Genomic DNA, 23,720 nt, shown 5'->3' on the forward strand with positions numbered 1-23,720 from the left:
GCCTATGCACACCCCCCAGACCTATAAATTGTTTCAGGTGCATGTAACGTGAGCGCCACATCAGTGCGCAATGCAGCATCACGGTTGGTGAGTGGCACCTGCTGGGTAGAGGCTCACACATTGCGGTAACCAGTACAGTGGTAGAAAATGTCTGTTCTGTCAGTCAGATAATAACTGTGTTAGATTTATTGTCTTGGTAAAACGTACTTGTGAAGACGGATTAATGTGTGAGGCAATGCTGCAGATAATCTGTCCTTTCCAGCTCTCAGCTGCAGCAGAACACGCAGCTCATGGTGCCCATCCTAGATGCTTTCTCCAGCTTGAACCTGAACCCAGAGTTGCTATCGGAGGTAGGTAGTGGCCCTGATTCCGGTAATCTGTGCCATGTATAAATAACGCCGCTCGCCACTCACACGGTCATTCTTACAGGTGCGGGAGTGGGTCATGTCCAGCCTGTCTGCTGTTGACCTGGAAGTTGTCCCAGTTATAGTAAAGTTCATCCTGCATTCAGTGACCCCCGCAGATGCCCTGGAGGTACGACGACACGTTATAGTGACATAAATCTGCTTATACTGCTTTTCCCCATCATCACTGCTCCCATCAGCTTGTTGCGTATAATATGGAGCGTTGTCTCTGTGGAAGAGGCTTTTTTTGGTTTGTATTTATATTATTCATCCATTTTGGGGACACTGGTTACATAGGGGATACAGAATTTCCTTCACAATAATGGCGCATTAAATACATTTCTCAGTTGTGATGTGAGTCCAGTCATATCGAGCGGCAGATTGGTGAGTGTGTATTGGCTTACCAATCGGCTGCTCAGTCGGTGGACAAGTCGCCCAGGTATGTACCCAGCCTTACTGTAATTGTCGGCACACTTTCAGGGTGTGATGCAGTTGAGACCATCATTGTGTCACCTTTATCCCCATGGTGATTTAGTGCTGAAGGCATCACAACACGCTCCTCAGGAGATTACTTTTCCCAAGTGGAAGACCATTTTCCTCTTGGACTTTTGTGCAGCTGGAGATGTTTTCAGAACTGTAATGGCGGGTACACACGGGACTATCGTCAACGATAACGATATCTATGAACGATCACCCTTTCAAAACCCCGGTGTTCTTGATGTACGATCTCGGTCATCTACACACCACAAAACCACCAATGACCCACGACCAACGATTGCGGCCTCCTATGGAGAGAGAACGATATTGTCCAGGTTGGCCTGCATGCGGGAACGCGCATCGTTGGTCGTGGGAAAGTTGGTTGGTACTTAAAAATGACCAATAAAGCAGTGAACGATATCGTTCATATTGATCATACCATGTGTACGCACCTTTACCCTCTGTTAGAGCTCATATTATTTGTCATGAGGACAGGGCAGTTTTCTGCACTAAATTCCACTTCACTCGGGATATCCGATGAATCGGTCCTTAAAAGAATAGGTATCTCTGCAGTGACTGGACGTTGTCTGTGCATTACAGATACATATATATTGTATAACAAGAACACTAGGGTGTAGATAGGGATAATTTCTGGTCTTATTTGATGTCACTGTTTGCCTGCATGTAAGCATTCTGTAGCTACATCCATGGCCCCTGTGTCACGCTGGGATTGGAGCCGGGAATAATGTGACAGATCTAGCTGCGCTGTGTGGTTGGCGAGGCGCAGAGACCCCCCAGCAGCTGTGCCGAGCTTGGTCCCCTGGTCTGTATTATAGAACACCAGCTTTGGTGGTTGGAAGCGCACCCTCCATTTGTGGGAATATTCTCCTCTGAGACCCTTTGTTGTACTAGATGTACTGAGGGCGCTGCTGCCTCTCTCTCTTGGTTTTATTCTCTCCTGGCCCCGTTCTGTCGGCTACAAATAGCTGAATGTCCTGGGGATGGGGATACAGAGGTTTGATTTTATATAAAGTGTCATTGTCCTGAAGGAAGCTCTGTGTACCCTATGCTACCAGTGCCGCCCCCCCCCCCGCAGTGGTGTCAGAGAAATGTGTCACTGTAACACTATAAAGCTACATGATCTGTGTGATGTGTTGTAGTGTATTAGTTACTGGCCCCATAGGTGCACTATGAGGAGCCTGCAGAGGAGGAAAGTCTCCGCTCACTGTCTGCCTCTTTGTACACCGCGCTCGTAGGTGATTTCTGAGCTCCGTAAGAAGCTGGATGTGGAGTCGTGCGTCTCGCTTTCCCAGATACAGGCCACTCAGAGCAAGGCGACGAATAAATCCAAGAGTGGGTAAGTATAACGCTCACTTTCCCCATGCAGAGAGTCTTTGGATTAAAAGCCAATAACACAAGATTATTCTTCAGTCCCACAGGGATTCCAGCTAAAAGCAGCCAGGACTGTGTCACCATGATTATGGAAGTGATTAAGTCAGCGGTCTGGTTTCAGAAACACGTGTGTGAGGCTTGGATCAGAGTGAGTCCCTCTGTGGTGTCAGCGTTTGCGGCTCTTACACTTAGAGACGTAACCGGCACCAAAACTGGTCACAATTTATATATTTGTCTTGTATTTTAGGCTATAGAAAGTGTTGAATCTGCTGAAGATCACAAGGTAAATCCCAGTGAATGAATTGTATGTGTTTTGTATGTTGGGACTCTGGCCCTGATTCAGAGCCGTCCTTCCTGATTTTAGAGGAGCCTCCAGGCCGCTCGCATAGCTGTAGGTGACCACCCACAGCTATAGCGAGCGGCCAAAAAGATGGTCGCGATGGTCAAGACCATCGTGACCATCGGGCTTGCGACGAGACCCTTGTGGTAGGGTCTCGTCTGTCGCAAGCCCTGGATGGCTTTTGGCTCTATCAGAGCTAAAAGCACTCCCACTGACATCACTTGGGAACGCCTCTGTCTGGCCAGCCACGCCCCCGGCACGCCCACCAAAGGGGGCGTGCTGTCACTCACCATCGACAGCACGCCCCCTTTGTAGCAACACGCATAGCGACGGCTTGCCCTTCACTATCCGGGTCTCGCGCATGCGCACGACGGAGCCGGGTCCGTCGTGCGCATGCGCACTGGCCCAACATCGACCCGCTTGCGAGCGCTCAGTGGTCGCGAGCGGGTCTGAATCAGGCCCTCGGTGTCGGGGCTCCTATAATACAGATCTGTTAGGAAGAAATGTGCCCCAGACATTTTGCTGTGTAGTCGTCCTTAATTAGCAGCTGTATATGGGATGTACATCTTACTCTTATGTCTAGTGTTCCTTATTCTGCACCCAGTTCTCACTTCTCTCCTGGACAGGTGACAGACTTTCTAGTACTACTAGTTCTATACACAACAAACACGAACAGCAGGAGACAAGTGGAACGCGTGCTTAGGGGCAAGATCCGCTCAGGCTGTATCACCAACCAGTTACTGCAGAACGCCTTCAGGAGTCACACACAGGTACATAGGTAGCGCCTTCAGGAGTCACATACAGGTACATAGGTAACGCCTTCAGGAGTCACACACAGGTACATAGCTAACGCCTTCAGGAGTCACACACAGGTACACAGCTAACGCCTTCAGGAGTCACATACAGGTACATAGGTAACGCCTTCAGGAGTCACACACAGGTACACAGCTAACGCCTTCAGGAGTCACACACAGGTACACAGCTAACGCCTTCAGGAGTCACACACAGGTACACAGCTAACGCCTTCAGGAGTCACACACAGGTACACAGCTAACGCCTTCAGGAGTCACACACAGGTACATAGGTAACGCCTTCAGGAGTCACACACAGGTACATAGGTAACGCCTTCAGGAGTCACACACAGGTACATAGCTAACGCCTTCAGGAGTCACACACAGGTACACAGCTAACGCCTTCAGGAGTCACACACAGGTACATAGCTAACGCCTTCAGGAGTCACACACAGGTACACAGCTAACGCCTTCAGGAGTCACACACAGGTACATAGCTAACGCCTTCAGGAGTCACACACAGGTACACAGCTAACGCCTTCAGGAGTCACACACAGGTACACAGCTAACGCCTTCAGGAGTCACACACAGGTACACAGCTAACGCCTTCAGGAGTCACACACAGGTACATAGGTAGCGCCTTCAGGAGTCACATACAGGTACATAGCTAACGTCTTCAGGAGTCACACACAGGTACATAGCTAACTCCTTCAGGAGTCACATACAGGTACATAGCTAACGCCTTCAGGAGTCACACACAGGTACATAGCTAACGCCTTCAGGAGTCACACACAGGTACATAGCTAACGCCTTCAGGAGTCACACACAGGTACATAGCTAACGCCTTCAGGAGTCACACACAGGTACATAGCTAACGCCTTCAGGAGTCACATACAGGTACACAGCTAACGCCTTCAGGAGTCACACACAGGTACATAGCTAACGCCTTCAGGAGTCACACACAGGTACATAGCTAACGCCTTCAGGAGTCACACACAGGTACATAGCTAACGCCTTCAGGAGTCACATACAGGTACACAGCTAACGCCTTCAGGAGTCACACACAGGTACATAGCTAACGCCTTCAGGAGTCACACACAGGTACATAGCTAACGCCTTCAGGAGTCACACACAGGTACATAGCTAACGCCTTCAGGAGTCACACACAGGTACATAGCTAACGCCTTCAGGAGTCACACACAGGTACACAGCTAACGCCTTCAGGAGTCACACACAGGTACACAGCTAACGCCTTCAGGAGTCACACACAGGTACATAGCTAACGCCTTCAGGAGTCACACACAGGTACACAGCTAACGCCTTCAGGAGTCACACACAGGTACATAGCTAACGCCTTCAGGAGTCACACACAGGTACACAGCTAACGCCTTCAGGAGTCACACACAGGTACACAGCTAACGCCTTCAGGAGTCACACACAGGTACACAGCTAACGCCTTCAGGAGTCACACACAGGTACATAGGTAGCGCCTTCAGGAGTCACATACAGGTACATAGCTAACGTCTTCAGGAGTCACACACAGGTACATAGCTAACTCCTTCAGGAGTCACATACAGGTACATAGCTAACGCCTTCAGGAGTCACACACAGGTACATAGCTAACGCCTTCAGGAGTCACACACAGGTACATAGCTAACGCCTTCAGGAGTCACACACAGGTACATAGCTAACGCCTTCAGGAGTCACACACAGGTACATAGCTAACGCCTTCAGGAGTCACACACAGGTACACAGCTAACGCCTTCAGGAGTCACACACAGGTACATAGCTAACGCCTTCAGGAGTCACACACAGGTACATAGCTAACGCCTTCAGGAGTCACACACAGGTACATAGCTAACGCCTTCAGGAGTCACATACAGGTACACAGCTAACGCCTTCAGGAGTCATACACAGGTACATAGCTAACGCCTTCAGGAGTCACACACAGGTACATAGCTAACGCCTTCAGGAGTCACACACAGGTACATAGCTAACGCCTTCAGGAGTCACACACAGGTACATAGCTAACGCCTTCAGGAGTCACACACAGGTACATAGCTAACGCCTTCAGGAGTCACACACAGGTACATAGCTAACGCCTTCAGGAGTCACACACAGGTACATAGCTAACGCCTTCAGGAGTCACACACAGGTACATTACGTGACTAACATCTTCCTGATATACAAAATGCAAGTTGCTCAATGGATTATTGGCTTATACAGGTACTTGTAAGAGAGGGATTCATCCAGACAAGAAAAGACACATATGTTGTCCCCCAGAACACTGCAATCAGCTAGTAATATGCCGTCATCCTGTATGTAAATAAGATGCAGAAGACTTTCTTACACAGATTTGCAGATATAGGATAAGCCCCTGCCACATAAAGGCGTCTCTACTAAGGGTGGTCCTAACTGAGAGCCGCTATATTGGGTCATATATTCATGTATTTTTAAGTTGAGAGCTCTTTTACCAGGAGGCACCCCAAAATCCTCTAATATGGCACTACAAAGACCAGCATTCCCCCAGCTACTGATCCCATGTATGCCTCAGAACAGTGATATACAAAATGCATGTTGTGTAATGACTTTATTGGCTTACACATGCTTTATCTAGACATGAAAACACACAAGATATCCCCAGCACAGCAATGACCGTTACACGCGCCTGCAATTTCCTCCATTACTGTACTACAAGGACCAGCATTCACTTCTTTTTTTATTTTGTACACTTGCTCCTATATGACCTTAACATTGTTTGAATGTGTCCATGAAACTGAGGTGTTCTCCTTCTCTTCTACAGGTCCTAATGTTTTACTTTCCGTCTATTCTGTCCCTGGCCCAGACTCTCCTGAGATCACCTGAGCCGAGTGTGGTCTCATTTGGCTGCCATCTGTATAAGCACGCCTTCACCGCGTGCGACCGTTACTGCCAGCAGGTAATGCTACACGGTACTTCTGTCTGGTGAGATGCTGTATGGGTAACGTAGGTGTGAGCGTGTGTCTGGTGAGATGATGTATGGGTAATGTAGGTGTGAGCGTGTGTCTGGTGAGATGATGTATGGGTAAGGTAGGTGTGAGCGTGTGTCTGGTGAGATGCTGTATGGGTAATGTAGGTGTGAGCGTGTCTGGTGAGATGATGTATGGGTAATGTAGGTGTGAGCGTGTGTCTGGTGAGATGATGTATGGGTAATGTAGGTGTGAGCGTGTGCCTGGTGAGAGGCTGTATGGGTAATGTAGGTGTGAGCGTGTGTCTGGTGAGATGATGTATGGGTAAGGTAGGTGTGAGCGTGTGTCTGGTGAGATGCTGTATGGGTAATGTAGGTGTGAGCGTGTCTGGTGAGATGATGTATGGGTAATGTAGGTGTGAGCGTGTGTCTGGTGAGATGATGTATGGGTAATGTAGGTGTGAGCGTGTGCCTGGTGAGAGGCTGTATGGGTAATGTAGGTGTGAGCGTGTGTCTGGTGAGATGCTGTATGGGTAATGTAGGTGTGAGCGTGTGTCTGGTGAGAGGCTGTATGGGTAATGTAGGTGTGAGCGTGTGTCTGGTGAGATGCTGTATGGGTAACGTTTGTGTCAGGACCGCACTGTGCTGGATATCAGACGGCTGGTCGCTGTTTTGCAGGAGCTGATGGGAGCGCTGGTGACCCATGTCTGCAGTGGTTATGCTGATGAGGTGGACACAGCACTAGATGCTATCACGGATTTAGTTGCCAGTCACACAGCTGTCGTGGCCTTGTATGCGGTCTTCATAAAGGTCGGTGTGTTTTGTAAATATCTGCAGTTATCTTTTGTTTCTTCTTCAGGGTCCATAGGATCCACAGGGAGACCTTGGGGTATAGCTGGATCTGGCTTCCGGGCACCATGCACTTAAAAGCTTTAGCTCCCAGGATGTAAAATTAAATTCTGCACTGCCGGAAAATGACCAGCAGAGTCTTACAATGGTAGCTGTCAGGATTGGCATTGTATATGACCGGACCTCAGGTAAGCAGTCAGCATGACTGATCACGGCCCACCCAGGACCACCAGCAGTGGGAGCCTGCTGGGATCAGTGGTTCAGTCACAATTGGGATGCCTTGGTGAGAGGATCCTTGGATTGAGGCTGCATCATACATTAAGTCCCCATACAAAGCATTTTCACCACCTGCTCCTCAGGAGTTAGAACAAAATGACTGCCTCTTAAAAAAACGCCTTTCCGTCTGGGAGTGGTCATCCCAGTTATTGAAGCATAGAGCGCGATGGTTGATTTATTCTAATCTTTTCTTGTGTCAAGAAGCAGAACTTTTGTCATGTTTTGAACCAGAAATTCATGAATACCCAGCTGCATGTGGATATAGTAGGTTTGAAGATGGAGACTTTAAAAAAGGTCTTAAATGCGAATTCATGGTGTCCATGGTCGTGCTTTGGGGCAATTATTATGTAGTGTAGGACCACCTGAGCAGAGACGCATGGACGTGGTGAATCCTGTATCTGCTAATGTGTGTGACTGAGTCCCCTGGCTCTGGAGTCTCTGCCTTATTCTGGGGATATCCTGTTTGTCCCAGAATTGGACAAAATTGTATCTACCTTGGCAGCTTCTAAGACTGCGTTCCTGCCCTCTGCATATAATGCGAAGTCTCGGATGTCATCCTTTCATCCTCAAGGAATAGTTAAGGGTCAGTCCTTTCCAAGGCATCAGGCATCGACTAAGGCCACCAAGCCTGGTACCAAACAGACCTTGGCTACTAGACATCCACCTACCAAATCTGAGGACAAGCCTTCAGCCTGAACGGGGGCGGGCCTTTCCCTGGGGACTCCAAGGGCAGAAAGCCGTCTGCTTCAATTCACCCAATTTTGGTGTCAGACCACATCAGACGCTTGTGTAAGAGAAGTGGTCTACCATGGATATGCCCTATCTCGACCCTCCCCAGCAGTTCTTTTGCACAGTACCTCCATCGGACCCAAGGATTTCCTTGCTGCTCCAAAAAGTCATTTTGTCCTTACTGAGTTCAGGAGTAAGAATTTCGGTCCCCTCCTCACAACGAGGCAAGGGCTATTATTGTACCCTTTTCTTAGTTCAGAAGCCCAATGGGTCTCATCGTCCTATCCTCAACCTCAAATCCCTGAATACGTTTATCAGGGTGCCCAGGATTCGTATGGAAACCCTCCGCTCTATTATCCTAGCTATGGAGCCTGAGGCTTTTATTGTGTCTCTGAACATTCAAGATGCTAACCTACATGTACCTCTAGCGCCTTCTCATCAACAATATCTCTGATTTGCTATACTAGCTCCGTCTTGTTGATAGCTCTGGCTTGGCCCAGACGCCATTGGTACTCCGATCTTCAATGTCTCTCCATAGACGTCGCTCTTCAGACCACGCAAACCGCCTTTAGCACCTTAGGAGCTCCGGCGTCACGGGGGTTAATCCCTAGCCAGGGGAGACTGCTTTTCCTGTTTTACAGGAAGCTACTCCCCGCTGCACAGCACGCCTTCCACTGTGGTCTGGCGGGCTCTGACAGCTCTCCTCCTCCGGTCCCACCTCCTCTATGGTCTCTGGAAGCCATTTCCTAAAGGCTTCAACGCAGATCACTCAGGAAGGTGCGGAGTCCGGGTCTCCCTGCATACCTCTCCCTCCGCGGTCAGTGTATGTAGTACTATTTCCTATCTGACACTGTATGCTAGCGCTGTCTGCCTGAATCTTTATTCCTATCTGTCAGCCTTTTTACTTTCCCTGTTCCTTCTTCTGGTTCACTAAGGCCCTTTTCAGTAGAAGTACTGTCAGGGTGCTATTTGCCATCAGTTTTAATGAACTTGTGGAAGTCACATACGCTGTGTTATATTCCTAACTGTGTCACAATGTCAGATATTGATGAGGAAGTGCAAGCTGCTCCTATTCTCCTTTCCTGCATGAAGTGTAAGGCAGGAATGGGGCAGGGTGACTTGGTCCAGGATGGGTTATGTGGGGCATGCGTTGCTATGGCTGGCACCTCTAACCTTGATGTGGCTGTGGCTCAGGCTTTTGGTCCTCAGGAACCCCCTTCGGCTTATTTTGCACACGTTCTGACTTTTGCAGACCGTTTGGCAGCTCCTCCTGTGTTTCCCAGATAGGGTTTCCACAGCAGGCTGTTGTGCCAGCTCCACTGCCAGGTTTGCCAGGGAAGTTAATGGTGGCACAGAACATCCCGCAGCAGCCGGCATTGGCTTCCTCTCTGCAATGAGAAATCTCAGAGAGCTTTTACAAGAGAATCCTTTAATAGGACACTGGCTATCATCTCAATCTACTCATTATGTTGATGTGATGACAGATGACGAATAGCTGCAGGATGATCTCTCAGATTCTGAGCCCTCCTCATGGGAGGCAGAATCTAAGTCCAAGGTCTATATTCCCGGCCTGATACCTGCGGTCCATTTGGCCATGATTGTAGAGGATGGGATGACGCGGCTCCACCGGCCAAAGGCAGGTATGCTTACTTCAAGTATGTAAAAGCATCAGCGGCTATTTTTCTCTGGTCTGACCAACTAGTGGAACATATGGAGAAGGCATGGAAATCGCCCGGTAAGTGTTTCCAGCCCCAGAGGAGCCTGGCTTATGCTGATCCTTTTGCGGATAATTATTTCTTTAAATGGGAAACATCCCCCGCAGGTGGACTCTCATTTTACGCGCTTGGTGAAAAGTCCGACCCTTCCTATGCCGTCCATGTCTTCCCTGAAAGATACTACGGACAGGAAAGTGGAGATTTGCTTGAAGTCCATATATTCCCTGCCGGGAACAGCCACCAGAACGGCCATGGCCATCTGCTGGGTGGCTAGAGCTATGGAACGCTGGGCGGAATCTTTGGGAGAGTCGTTGGCCGCGGAGGCTGCCAAGGAACAGATGATCCTAGTGGGAAATCTCCGAGATTCGGCTACCTACATAAATGAACCAGCTTTGGATGCTTGTCTCAACCCCTCCAGGATTTCGGCTGCTGCAGTGTCTGCTCGGCGCTCTTTGTGGCTGCGCTCTTGGAGGGCTGATGCGGACTCCAAGAAAGGTTTGGAGGGATTACCTTATAATGGTCAAAATCTGCTTGTCTGCCTTCTGCGTCTGTCCCTTCTGGGGCCAGATCTTCGCCTTTCGGCCCTACAGACCACAGGGTAGGTCCAAATCACTAACCTTTCCTCAGCAATTCGCCACTAAGAAGCCCAGCAAGCCCAAGAAACAGGCTTGGAGTGCTAGACGTCCGGCCGCCAAGTCGGATGACAAATCCTCGGCCTGACAGGACGGGCCTCTCCTTGGGGGACCCCAAGGTGGGAGACCGACTTCAGTTCGCCCAGTTCTGGTACCAGTCATCCACAGACAGCTGGGTAAGGGAAGTGGACTCTCAGGTGTACGCCCTCTCCTTTCAAAGGAGACCACCCCATCAGTTTTTCAGCACAGGCCTTCAGTCAGACCAGGACAAGGCCTTTCAAAGCCAGGAAGTGGTGCGCTCTACGCTCCAAGCAGGGGTCATAGTGCCTGTCCCGTTACCCCAAAGGGGAACGGGTTATTACTCAAAGCTCTTTCTGGCTCCAAAACCGAACGGTTCATATCGGCCTATCCTCAACCTAAGTCCCTGAACAAATTCTTCAGGGTGCCTTGGTTCAAGATGGAAACCCTGCAGTCTATTATACTGGCGATGGAACCTGGGGATTTTATGGTGTCTCTGAATATTCAGGATGCATACCTGCATATTCCGATTGCTTCGGCTTACCAGCGTTTCCTCAGGTTTGGCGTACTACAGCAGTATTTCCAGTTTCTGGCCCTGTTTACGAAAAACTATGCTGGTGATGGCGGCCCATATACGGGTTCAGGGGTCCGCCTCTTGCCATACCTGGACGACCTTCTGCTGCTAGAAGGGTCTCCAGAGTTACTTCCCCACCATCTCCAGCTTACGATCTCTGTTCTGCAGACTCACGGGTGGTTGATCAGAGGATCTTTCTGACTGCGAAAAAGTCTCCACTTTGCAGATGCGAGTACGCAGATGCCTCCACAGTCTCCGAGTGTCTATCCACTCTGCCATGCAGTTACTGGGATACATGGTGGAGTATGCCCAGTTTCACTCCCGGCCTCTGCAGTGGTTGATCCTCTCCAGGTGGGACGGATTACCACATCAGATAAAGGCACAAACGATGGTGCTCTCTCCGGAGGTACGTCTGTTTCCCACTTAGTGGCTTCAGACGAGTCACCTCACCCAGTCGCGCCCTTTTTTGATTCCGGACTGGGTCCTCCTGACAACGGACGTCTGTCTCCGGGGTTGGTGCGCAGTGATGGGTCCACACTTCTTTCAGGGACAGTGGACATCTGAAGAGGCTGCCCTACATATCAACATATTGGAACTTCGGGCCCTACAACAAGCAAGACTAATACTTCACGGCAAACCCGTGCAAGTTCAGTCAGACAACGCCACCACTGTGGCTTACATAAATCATCAAGGAGGAACTTGAGGTCAGGCAGCTATGACAGAGGTGTCATGCATTCTGATGTGGGTGGAAGGCAATCTCCAAGCCATATCGGCAGTGTTCATACCAGGAGTGCTCAACTGGGAAGCTTACTTCCTCAGCCATCACGACGTGCGTCCAGGGGAATGGTCTCTTCACCAGAAAGTGTTTCAGCTCCTACTGGACAAGTGGGGCCTTCCGGACATAGACCTCATGGCCTCCAGACAGAATCACAAACTGCCTGTGTACGGGTCCAGAACAAGAAACGACGGGGCTCTTCTGGTGGACGCACTGTCAGTCAGGTGGACCTTCCAGTTTACGTACCAGTTTCCTCCAATGTCTCTACTTCCTCGAGTGCCTCAAAAGTTCAAACAGGGAGGGGGCACTATCCTGCTGGTGGCTCCAGCGTGGCCCAGACCACACTGGTACTCAGATCGTCAGAGTCTCTCCATCGACACTGTTGCTGTTGCCTCAATGTTCGGACCTGTTGTATCAAGGTGCTTGCCTTTACCCGGACCTGGGTCACCTGTCTTTGACAGTGTTGCTCTTGAGACATCCCTCCTAAGGTCTAAAGGTTTGTCTGGCCCTGTGATTAACACCATGCTCAGGGCGCGGAAGCCAGCCTCTGCTTGGATTTACCACAGAGTGTGACATACTTACTTTGATTGGTGTCGTCCCAGAGGTTACAACCCCCGAGTGTTTCGGATATCCAGAGTTTTGGCTTTCCTGCTGGCGGGTTTAGATCTTGGTCTCCGCCTTGCCTCACTGAAGGTGCATGTCTTTGCTCCTCTTCCTGATGTCCGCACTTTCATACAGGGTGTCCTTCGCATTCAGCCTCCCTTTGTCCCTCCTGTGGCACCTTGGGATTTAGCTGTGGTTCAGTGGATCTCAAGTGGCTTACTGCTAAGACTGTTTTTCCTTCTGGCTATTGCTTCTGCCAGAAGGGTGTCAGATTTAGGGGCCTTTTCTTGTCGTTCCCCAGTTCTGGTTTTTCATCGGGACAGGGCGTTGCCTCGGATTCGCCCTGGGTTCCTTCCTAAGGTGGTGTCTAGTTTCCACGTTAATGAGGAAATTTTAGTGCCGACCTTTACTCTCCAGACCTCTCGGCAGGTGAGGCCTCATTGGATGTGGTATGTGCTCTCAGGATTTATGTGGACTGTACCAGTTCCCTTCGGAAGTCAGACTCCTTGTTTATACTCTATGGATTCCATAAGAAGGGATGGCCAGGCAATAAGCAAACTTTGGCTAGGTGGATTCGTATGACAATCTCTGAGACTTAAGCTCATGAAGGCCTTCCAGTGCCGCCCTCTGTTACTACTCATTCTACTCTGTCTGTGGGTTCTTCGTGGGCAACTCACCGTGGTGCCTTGACTGTTCAACTTTGTAAGGCGGCCACGTGGTCTTCTGTCCATACCTTTTGTGAGGTATTATGCCTTTGATACCTGCGCCTCTCAGGATACTTCCTTTGGACGGCGGATTCTCCTTTCTACACAGGAGCGTCCCCACCCTTAAAGTGACTGCTTTGGGACATCCCCAAGGTCTCCTGTGGGGCCTATGGACCCTGATGTAGTAATAGAAGAGATATGGTAAGAACTTACCTTTGTTATCTCTCTTTCTATGAAGTCCATAGGGTCCACAGGACGCCACCCCTGTCACCCCTGTGCTTCATATGGGTGTAGATGTGTTTTGCTCTGGTTACCGGTTTTCCGTTTCCTTTTCTGTGAGAATGTGATTCTTGTGTGTTCTAGACTTGCTTATCTCTTTTTGTCTCCTCCACCGGACTGTGGCTTATTACGAAACTGAAGGTGCCTTGGCCAGGGGCGGGGTATAAGAGAGGGGCCCGGTGCATCCTGGGAGAAAATAATTAACTGTGTGGTGCCCGATGACTCCATCATCACCTATACCCCAAGGTCTCCTGTGGACCCTATGGACTTCGTAGAAAGCAATAACAAAGGTAAGTTCTTACCATATCTCTTCTTTTTTCACAGGGTATATTAGACTATCTGGACAATCTGAATGCCCAACAGATCCGCAAACTCTTTCAGATTCTCTGCACGCTGGCATTTAGCCAGGAAGGTATTCACATCCAGGTACGTTTACATAATACAATAAATATAAAAATATATATAAATATCTATCTATATCTCATATCTATGTCATATCTATCTCATATCTATCTACAGTATCTCTCATATATATCTCATATCTATCTCATCTCTATCTACAGTATCTCTCATATCTATCTATCTATCTCATATCTATCTATCTCATATCTATCTATCTCATATCTATCTATCTCATATCTATCTATATATATCATATCTATCTATATATATCATATCTCTCTATCTCATATCTCTCTATATCATATCTATCTATCTCATATCTATCTATCTATCTATCTATCTATCTATCTATCTATCTATCTATCTATCTATCTCATATCTATCTATCTCATTTCTATCTACAGTATCTCTCATATCTATCTATCTCATATCTATCTATCTATATCATATCTATCTCATACCTATCTATCTATCTCATATCTATATATCTATCTCATATATATCTCTCTATCTATCTATCTATCTATCTATCTCATATATATCTATCTATCTCATATCTACCTATATACCTCATATCTATCTATCTATCTCATATCTATCTACAGTATCTCTCATATATATCTATCTCATATCTACCTATATACCTCATATCTATCTATCTATCTATCTATCTATCTATCTATCTATCTATCTATCTATCTATCTCATATCTATCTATCTATCTCATATCTATCTATCTATCTCATATCTATCTATCTCATATCTATCTATCTCATATCTATCTATCTCATATCTATCTCATATCTATCTATCTATCTCATATATATCTATCTCATATCTACCTATATACCTCATATCTACCTCATATCTATCTATATATCTATCTCTCTCTATCTATCTGTGAGCGGGCAGGTGAGGCACAGCCTTTCCTGTCATACTTAGCTATACTCCAGAGTTTTGACTATAAATATTATTATAAGAAAAATGTAAAGTAAATATGATAAATATCTTCTTTGTATTATTGTAATCCTTTTAAGTCACCCATTTGTTTTATTATTCCCTTTTGTTAACTTAACTTATTCCTAAACCTAGAAATAAACACACTGACACATGAATATGGAATTCAAAGAGGTCACAGCCAGAATTTATTGATCAAATTGAAATTCTAGAATAGGTGGCAAGAAGAAAGCAGAGCTCCAAGGCCACAGCCCAGTGGATATCAATACAAATAAAAAGGGGCGGATCCCCGCCCTGCACAGACTGACCTGGGGCAGTACCATCCTTCCCTAATTGGCACAGCATTGGTCCCTCCCTTGGAACAATGACCATGTCCCCCCTTTAGGCGGTGACAAACTGGCCGCTCTCAAAGGAAGAATGCTACCACAGGCACTCCTGCGCTAATAATAGGCCGCCCATGAGCACTGCTTCCCGCCAAAGCCCGGTTCGCAGAACCAGGCCCGCCACCAAAACTGTGACCTTCTTAATGAAATTAAAACTGCAGAGGTCATCGGTCAACCGCTCTAGCCGCGTGCTCGTGAGATGTACCCCGTCGGGCCTATGCAAGCTCTCTGCCCTGTGACATAAACTTGGGTATTGTATGACGCGTCCACCAAACGCTAAATGACAAGCGTGCAATGGCCATATCTGTTCAATACCCACGAACGCGACCAAATCATTGCCTCCCAAGTCTGGCCCCAAACTTCTCCTTTGCTGCCCATGGGGCATCTAGCAGGCACTTACAGTGCATTTCTCGTAATCCTAAGCAATGCCACTTACGCACTCACAACCAAAATTGGGCATGTAACTCCAAAGGGTGCTGGCTAGCCCAGTAAATATAGGAAATTTCCCACACCCGACAGTTAGCACTCACAGACAACCCTGCCCGAAAGTTCACCTAGACAGAATTGGCATTTATACAGACAGATATTGGTATTTAATACAAACAGAAATTGCTATGTATAATAACAATAATAATCTAACCACAAGGAAAGGGAAACAAATAGTTGGGTGACCCATCTGAAGATGAAAAACAGCAAAACCTCCTTGAGGGCAAAAGCTGAAAATCCTTTCAGAATCGCTAGCGGCAGTAGGCATAAGGCCCCTGGGTTTCCCAACAAACTCGCAAGGAGCGCAACTACTAATGCTACTTGTTTTAAATACGACTTCCACTGCCCTAGCTATAATATAATTCTGAAACACCCTCGTAAACTACGACCTGGACAAAAGGGAGTTATATTAACCTGGATAACCACTGCCCGCCGCCTGGAGGGCAAACCCTATTAAAGTACCCCAAAGAGCAACTGGCCAAATCACTGGATCTGCATGCATCTGAATAGAAATCCCTTGCTCCCTGCCAGTTAATCTGTCTTAGACTCATCTATTCAGCACAAGCTCAATACCGGTTTGATAACCACCTTATTTTAACATTAAACCTGATAGCGCAGAAATCTTAGTAGCAGCAACTAGCTCGCCCACTCTAAAAGCCCTAAAGTAAGCTAATGAAAATGCTAACCAAAAAGGGGGGGGGGGGGAGGCGCCTAGCACTTGACCGAAGCCACTCCTTTACTGGCCCAATCAAATCCTGTAATAGGGATGCGTTGATGAGGCTCCGCGCAACGCCTTTGTTAGGACGCTCCCTTGCCCACCCTATTAAATACCTTTGTTAATACTCTCTTGCCCACCCTATTAAATGCCTTGTTTAATACAAATAATTTGTCAGGATCCGCCAAACGTGCAACTTGGAAAATTATACTGGGTAACGCTGGAGACAAGCCGCCTTGGAACGACCCCTGTCATAGCAGCTACAGACAAACTCTGCCATACAATCATTAACCATCTGAAACCGCCCGCTCTTGGAAGCTAAACACCTTGCCAATCGCACAAAACTAGCGTGTAGGTCTTAATGTACTTGGTGCCCATGACTTCCGTGCTAGTCCCTGGATGCCGGCGTGACGATCCGCCAGGCATGGAAGGGGAAGGAGAAACCATGTAAATTAGCAGGAGGCGCGAGCGAATGAAACATGTCCTACTGAACGATATAAGATGTCCACTATCTTGGTAGCAACGCCCGAAACATGCCGTGCCCTAAACTCAATATTCCTTAAACACATAGATGCCTAACCACTGCGAGGCCGGATCCAAGTCCGTCCTAGATTAGAGCCTTCTTATACCACACCTAAGTTATCACCAAACAGGATTTGCCTAATGCAAGGCTTGCTGGACCGCAGTTCGACCGTCACTACAATTGAAAAATTCTCAAGAATAAGGATCTTCCTGTCTAGGCCCTGAACCCCACAGGAAACCGGCCAAGGCTCCGTGCCACACTCCCCTTCAAATGCACCACTTAATGAACAGGATGCATACGTAACGGTCTAAGTTCGGACTTGGCTACGGGTGACGTGTGCAGAACTGTACTCCGTTGAATTTGCGCATAAAAAACAAACAAATGCGCAGCATGTCCACTCCGCTCCAGAGGGACACATATGAGGTGACGAGGCTTCCTAACCCCTGCTGTGGCTCCTTCTAGCCGTCTACTGAAAAACCAACCCCTATGTATGACTCTAAATGCCAAACTGAGGGGGCCCGATAGCGACTGCAACTGTACTAGCGAAACTTTTTTTTTTTTTTTTTGCCAAAATGAAATGCTTCTAGCAACTCCCCAAAACGCCACGCCTTCGCCATAGGCAAGCGGCATAATCCTATCAAGGTATCGATTTCTATCCGCAAATAAGATAATGCGCATAACTGAACCCTCTTACCTGTCACGAGCCATCGGGGCTCCCATAACGACTAAACTAAGGAAATTAATTGAATACTGGCAAACTCTGGTATCTACTAGCCCCATAACATGAAAACATCCAGGTAGCGGGACACCACACTAAAGTACACGAAATGAAAAAGCCAATCGGCCGCCATGTATAAACAGTCCTCTTAACCACAAGGCCATAAGGGCTTTCCCTCTGTGTAACGTAATTGAGCCCTGCAACTCCAAACCCCAAATATTTAAAGGACTCGGGGTGAAATGGGCAGCAGTCAAAAAGCAGATGCGATATCTGCCTTAGCTAGTAGAGCCCTCCCCCCGTTTGTTAAATGGCGCAGTGATCTGACAGATATTTTGTGTGATTGCCGAACCCTTCCATTTATGTAAGAGACTCTGTAACAACCCCAATTTACCCAATTCCTTCTACGACACCCCCTTGAAGGCGGTGCACCTAAACCATACCAAAAGTGGGTGGAGCAAAAGGGGCCACGCATGGGCCCCCACCCGACTTCCGCTTTCAGATTCCTCTCAGAAACCACGGATATTCCTGTGTCAAAGATAAATGCAAACCCACGCCCAAAACCCCCAAATTAATCAATGACGGTGCTTTTCTGAACACCTCTGCGCTGCTGCTGCAATATTCTCCTTGACCCTGTGCGCCAGACCAACGCGCACACCTTGGCTGGATGAATGCTCCCACAGAGCATGCAGATATGACTGTATCCACAGCCTGCCCCATATGACCCTGCGTGTTATTACACGCGTAGCACTACCAGCGGCTGATGCCCACAGATCTGGGCAGGCCAGAAAGGGCTGCTTCCGACCAACCGAGGATTCCGCAGGCAAGCTAGGCAGTTGGTCGAGCAAGCCAAACCTCAACATCCTTGAAACCTAATTGAAAACACTGCCTGTCCCTCCTGTTGTGTCTGGACTCAAGGTAGCACGCCGCAAAAAACATAACATACCCGAAGGCCCCCGCCATTAGTCCTGCTGACTTAGCCTGAACTAAACCTACGTGCGTCAGCCGTTATCACAAACATATCCACAAATTTACTCTTCACTAACCGCTCCCTACTTTAAAACTTTAAATCTTTAAGGATAGCCGTATTCGCTCAGTGAACCATAACCCGCGCTTCATCCGGTACCTCAATTGCTGACACTGTGTTAAATCTCTAAGGGCACCCTTGCTACCCATTAAATTTGCACTAAGTAACGCCTAAGCTTGCGCGGATTTACAAATGAACTGGAAGAATTGCTAGAATCATCAGTGGAAGGGGAATGTGTGCTGCGCAAATGGGTTAACACCATGCTCACCTGATCCTGACGTGCAAGGCCCAGCCACTGGCTCCTTTGTGTTCGCCAACAGTTCCTCGCTGCGCGGTGCGCCCACCACGACTTGATTCGACATCAGCACCATCTGTCCGCTGGACTTCGACAATGGTCCTAGACGCTCAAAAAACTGTGACCTGGGGGCTCGAAAAAATATCCGGTGAAACCCACGCAACAAAGTCCCTCCGCAGAAGAAAGAGCAGGAGATGCTGTAGCCAGCGGGGGTACAGGATCAGGTTTTGGGGGGAGGGGTGTGAGGAGGGGGTGGAAACATGTATGGGTTCAGGAAAACAGCTGTAGTGGCATGCGGCTGGATGGGCATAGCTATTGCGCCTTGTAGTGATGCGCCAATCCCTGGGAAAAAAGGGGGGGGGCCGCGTTAGCAGTGGAGGGGGCGAACTGGAGGAGGGTGGGGGGCAGTGGCTGGCAGTGCATAAGCGGGGCGGATGATAAGGGGCTGAAAAATGCATTGGGCTTATGTGCAGCATCCCGGTGGCAGGGAAATAAGGGGGGGGGGCAGCCCGGCGGCGCGTCATTGTAGGCTTGAATGGGGCAGGATTATTGTGCTGTGCACCAGCCGCCCCTAAATGCAAGGGGGGGTGTAACCCCCACCCCAGGGTGCAGGGGGGGAAAGGGGACAAGTTGGTGGGTGGCGCGCTAGGGGACACCGCACCAAGGGAGTCTCTGGTGCTGGCAGAGCAGGGGGGAGGCTGTGCAGGGAGGTGCCCCCCTGTTCTTAAGTAGTGGGGGCATGGGGGGGTCAGAGGGGTGCGGCAGAGCACCATGCGGCGCCTGGCTGCACAAGATGGCCGCCGCAACCCTGTGGGTGGAGCTAGCTACCGGTGCAGGGAGCGGGATGGCCGCGCTTAGCGTGAGGGGAGACGGGGAGTGGGGGCCGTCTAGCTAATATCGCTGCCGCTTGAGAGCAGGCGGCCGAGGGGAAGGGGTGGTCGATGTGGGGGGGCGGCAATCGAGAGCCGGCAGCGGGAGTGCAGGCAGGTGGAGCCTTGCGCCTGAGCGGACCATGGCCCTCGCGTGGCTGGGGAAGCAGCCACGGAGGTGAGAGGCCTGGCAGCCAGGGGCGGGGGGGACGGGGGGGGGGACACAGGGCCTGTGTATCTGGAAATGACAGGGAGGGAGGGCACTGGCAGGTAACAGGGACTATATGGAAACACAAGCAGGGGAAGGGGGAAGAAAAGTATGGAACATGTGCAGAAAAGAAAGGACAGGGGGGAAATTAGAAATAGGAAGGTAGTAAAAGATAAAATTAACAGGAGACAGAGAGGGTGGTAGACCAGGGGAAATAAATGGGGTGTGAAATGTGAAAGAAGAAGAGAAAGACAGACATATAAAATACAATACATATGCCACTTAGCCAGCCTGGTTGAAATAAACTGGAAAGAGGAAGATGTCTCCCCTCACCAGGCTATTTATATGGAACCTCTAAGCCCTCCCTTAAATCCTACCATAGACTTATACTCCTCAAGTGACGAATACTAACCACATCCCCCTCCAGCTTTTAACTCTTAACTTACCTAACAAAATTACATATCAAACAGGGTGCTTATCTATCCTCAAACTTATTCAAGTATTCGGATGCATTTATAGTCAAACTCCAGTAAAAAGTGTATGGCAGGTGAGGCGCTGCCTCCCCCGTGTACCTCTTCCACACGTCCCTGATCAAAACTTGACAAATTTCCAGCACTATATACTGCAGCACAAGGAATTAACCCTCTCGGTGCCACAGCTGCCATCTTGGCCGTGTGGATGTGTCTCCGGGCCACACTTGGCATGGTCTATTGTTAGCTCATGCACCTTGCCATGTGTTCTCTGGTAGTAGGGCAAGGCAGACATTATGCCACCTGTATTGCTGATGCCACAGTGACCATGAATCCAGGCTGGGGCTCCAGGGCTACGTCACTAGACAAAGCTGTCTGGGCGCGATGACTTACTAAGCCTGTACGGGGTCTGGTTATAGTTTCCTCTTCTTGGGAGAGAATTCTGGGGAGTGCCTTGCTGTGAGTGCTTTCCCAATAGGTAGAGGAGAATTTGAGGAATACAATGGGCTATCTCTTTGTATGAGAAGAAATATTTTCCTAATTTTTCTGATTAGCCAGGTCTCCTTGGCCTTTACACCGTGGTCCGAGACTTAGTTATTTAAAGGTCCAGTTTTCAACCCAGTCAGTCGTGTACCAGAGGATCCTGCCTATGATACCTGAGGCATAGACTGTTTGCAGAGGATCCTGCCTATGATACCTGAGGCATAGACTGTTTGCAGAGGATCTCAGATTTCTGGGAGTATTTTCCTCTAGCTCCAGTTTGCTCCTCTATACCCCATGGTTCCAGTGTCCCCCTATGTATTTTGAGAAAAGGATTGAACGTATATAAAATCTCTCTGTATTTCTTCTTCTTTCTAGGACGAGATGCACATTGTGATCAGGAAGCAGCTCTCCAGCACTGCCCTGAAGTACAAGCGCATCGGTGTCATTGGGGCTGTGAGAATGGTGGGGAGCATGTCTGCGGCTGACAGGTTAGCGTTACATAGAGACGGGAAGCGTTCCTATACTGTGCGTGCCCCATGTGATACTGGAGGGCACCTCTAAATCGTTCTCAGCGACCGGTTACCTAATGTAACTAGAATGTTCATAGGTAATGAAATGGTAAAATGTGATTGATCACAGAACCATCATAATCATTTACTGCATAATAAATAGTTTCTAGGTAAACCTAAAGGTCAGATGGCAAATCGCTATTACGTTTCTTTCACAAATCTGCTGTGTTTCTTTAGACGAAACGTAGATGACCGCAAATCAGAGAAGAAATCCCTGGCTGCAAACGTCTTCCGCCAGGTGAGTGTGTGCGGACTGGTCTGAGGTCACTGGTCTGAGGTCACTGGTCTGAGGTCACTGGTCTGAGGTCACTGGTCTGAGGTCACTGGTCTGAGGTCACTGGTCTGAGGTCACTGGTCTCTGGTCTGAGGTCTCTGGTCTGAGGTCTCTGGTCTGAGGTCTCTGGTCTGAGGTCTCTGGTCTGAGGTCTCTGGTCTGAGGTCTCTGGTCTGTGTACACTACCAGGCTCGGAACATTCACTGTCCCCTTATATCCCCTTGTTGGCTAAGAAATGGTGGTTACATTTGCCTGTCTTCCTGGGCGTATACAGGTGACATCTCTCCTGGAACTGGCACGTACCTGCTGCGAGCAGTCATCGGAGTCTGCGGCATTTTATTATGATGAGCTGGCAGATCTAGTACAGAAGAGAAACCTGGACCCCCAAGTAATGGTACGATGCAGTTATTACAGGCCTAGAGCTTCCTTCTGCATGGGTGGTTGGCTAGGTCCTCTCCCGGGATCTACTATCACTGCCCCCTACCATGTAGCCTCCACTAAGCAAGGAACTCTCTGATGTGTGCAGGTGACCACTCAGGAGGATTCAGGGCAAGGTGTTATCTTTAGTAATTATACTTACAGTGGTGGCCAAAATTGCGGACACTTTTTGAAATTTGAATGTTTTTCAACTTCGAATGCTTATAAAACTGTTACACGTCACGCAGTGCAATGATTCATATATCAAATGAAAGGAAATTTAATGCTGAATTCAACACAATAAACAGAGGTCAAATATTTGCAATACAAGGGAAGTTATGCAGTGAAATCAACACTTAGAGTGAAAATCCCTGTGTGCTTATGATGTTACTGTCCTATCAGTATTTCGTTGGGTATCCTTTTTTTTCAAGACAGCAGCACAGCGACGTGGCATTGAGCCAACCAGTGTTTGGAGCTCTTCCTTCTTTATTATGTGGTGCCATGAGACAATTATAGCCTCAATTAATTGTCTTTTATTGGATGGAGCTTCAGATGTACCAGTTTTTTCAAACCGAACCACAAATGTTCTATGGGGTTCAGGTCTGGGCTGTTTCCTGGCCATTCCAGCACCTGTATGTCATTCTCCATGAACCACTGTTTGCATATCCGTGCGGTGTGGCAGGTAGCTTAATCCTGCTGGAAGAAATGGGGCATTATCTGGACATAGATCCCTGATAGAAGGTAGAAGTTTTGGTTGTAGGATGGTGTCAATGTACTTTCTGCTGTTCAGTGTGCCATCTATGACATAAAGGCGGCCTACAGCATCTGCTGTCATACATGCCCAGATCATAACACTTGTAGGATGGTGTCAGTGTGCCATCTATGCCATAAAGGCGGCCTATAGCATCTGCTGTCATTCATGCCCAGATCATAACACTTGTAGGATGGTGTCAGTGTGCCATCTATGACATAAAGGCGGCCTACAGCATCTGCTGTCATACATGCCCAGATCATAACACTTGTAGGATGGTGTCAGTTTGCCATCTATGACATAAAGGCGGCCTACAGCATCTGCTGTCATACATCCCCAGATCATAACACTTGTAGGATGGTGTCAGTGTGCCATCTATGACATAAAAGCGGCCTACAGCATCTGCTGTCATACATGCCCAGATCATAACACTTGTAGGATGGTATCAGTGTACCATCTATGACATAAAGGCGGCCTACAGCATCTGCTGTCATACATGCCCAGATCATAACACTTGTAGGATGGTGTCAGTGTGCCATCTATGACATAAAGACGGCCTACAGCATCTGCTGTGATACATGCCCAGATCATAACACTTGTAGGATGGTGTCAGTGTGCCATCTATGACATAAAGGCGGCCTACAGCATCTGCTGTCATACATACCCAGATC

The 23,720-nt window shown here is 48.5% G+C and overlaps 1 protein-coding gene across 3 annotated transcripts in view; it reads left to right on the forward strand.

Annotated features, from left to right (window-relative positions):
• Positions 1-23,720, forward strand: part of FANCD2 (FA complementation group D2) — a 251,017-nt gene that overhangs the window by 57,006 nt on the left and 170,291 nt on the right. For all 3 annotated transcript variants that reach the window (XM_088479530.1, XM_088479531.1, XM_088479532.1), the window contains exons 10-21: positions 263-350; positions 430-534; positions 2,138-2,238; positions 2,313-2,421; positions 2,521-2,556; positions 3,240-3,383; positions 6,208-6,342; positions 7,030-7,161; positions 13,830-13,931; positions 21,414-21,526; positions 21,785-21,845; positions 22,156-22,275. In XM_088479530.1, the coding sequence (XP_088335656.1) occupies positions 263-350; positions 430-534; positions 2,138-2,238; positions 2,313-2,421; positions 2,521-2,556; positions 3,240-3,383; positions 6,208-6,342; positions 7,030-7,161; positions 13,830-13,931; positions 21,414-21,526; positions 21,785-21,845; positions 22,156-22,275 (1,246 nt within the window). The remainder of the gene's footprint in view (positions 1-262; positions 351-429; positions 535-2,137; positions 2,239-2,312; positions 2,422-2,520; positions 2,557-3,239; positions 3,384-6,207; positions 6,343-7,029; positions 7,162-13,829; positions 13,932-21,413; positions 21,527-21,784; positions 21,846-22,155; positions 22,276-23,720) is intronic.

The sequence above is a fragment of the Taudactylus pleione genome, unplaced genomic scaffold, assembly GCF_031769625.1.
Source record: "Taudactylus pleione unplaced genomic scaffold, aTauple2 ptg000239l, whole genome shotgun sequence".
NCBI lineage: Eukaryota > Metazoa > Chordata > Amphibia > Anura > Myobatrachidae > Taudactylus > Taudactylus pleione.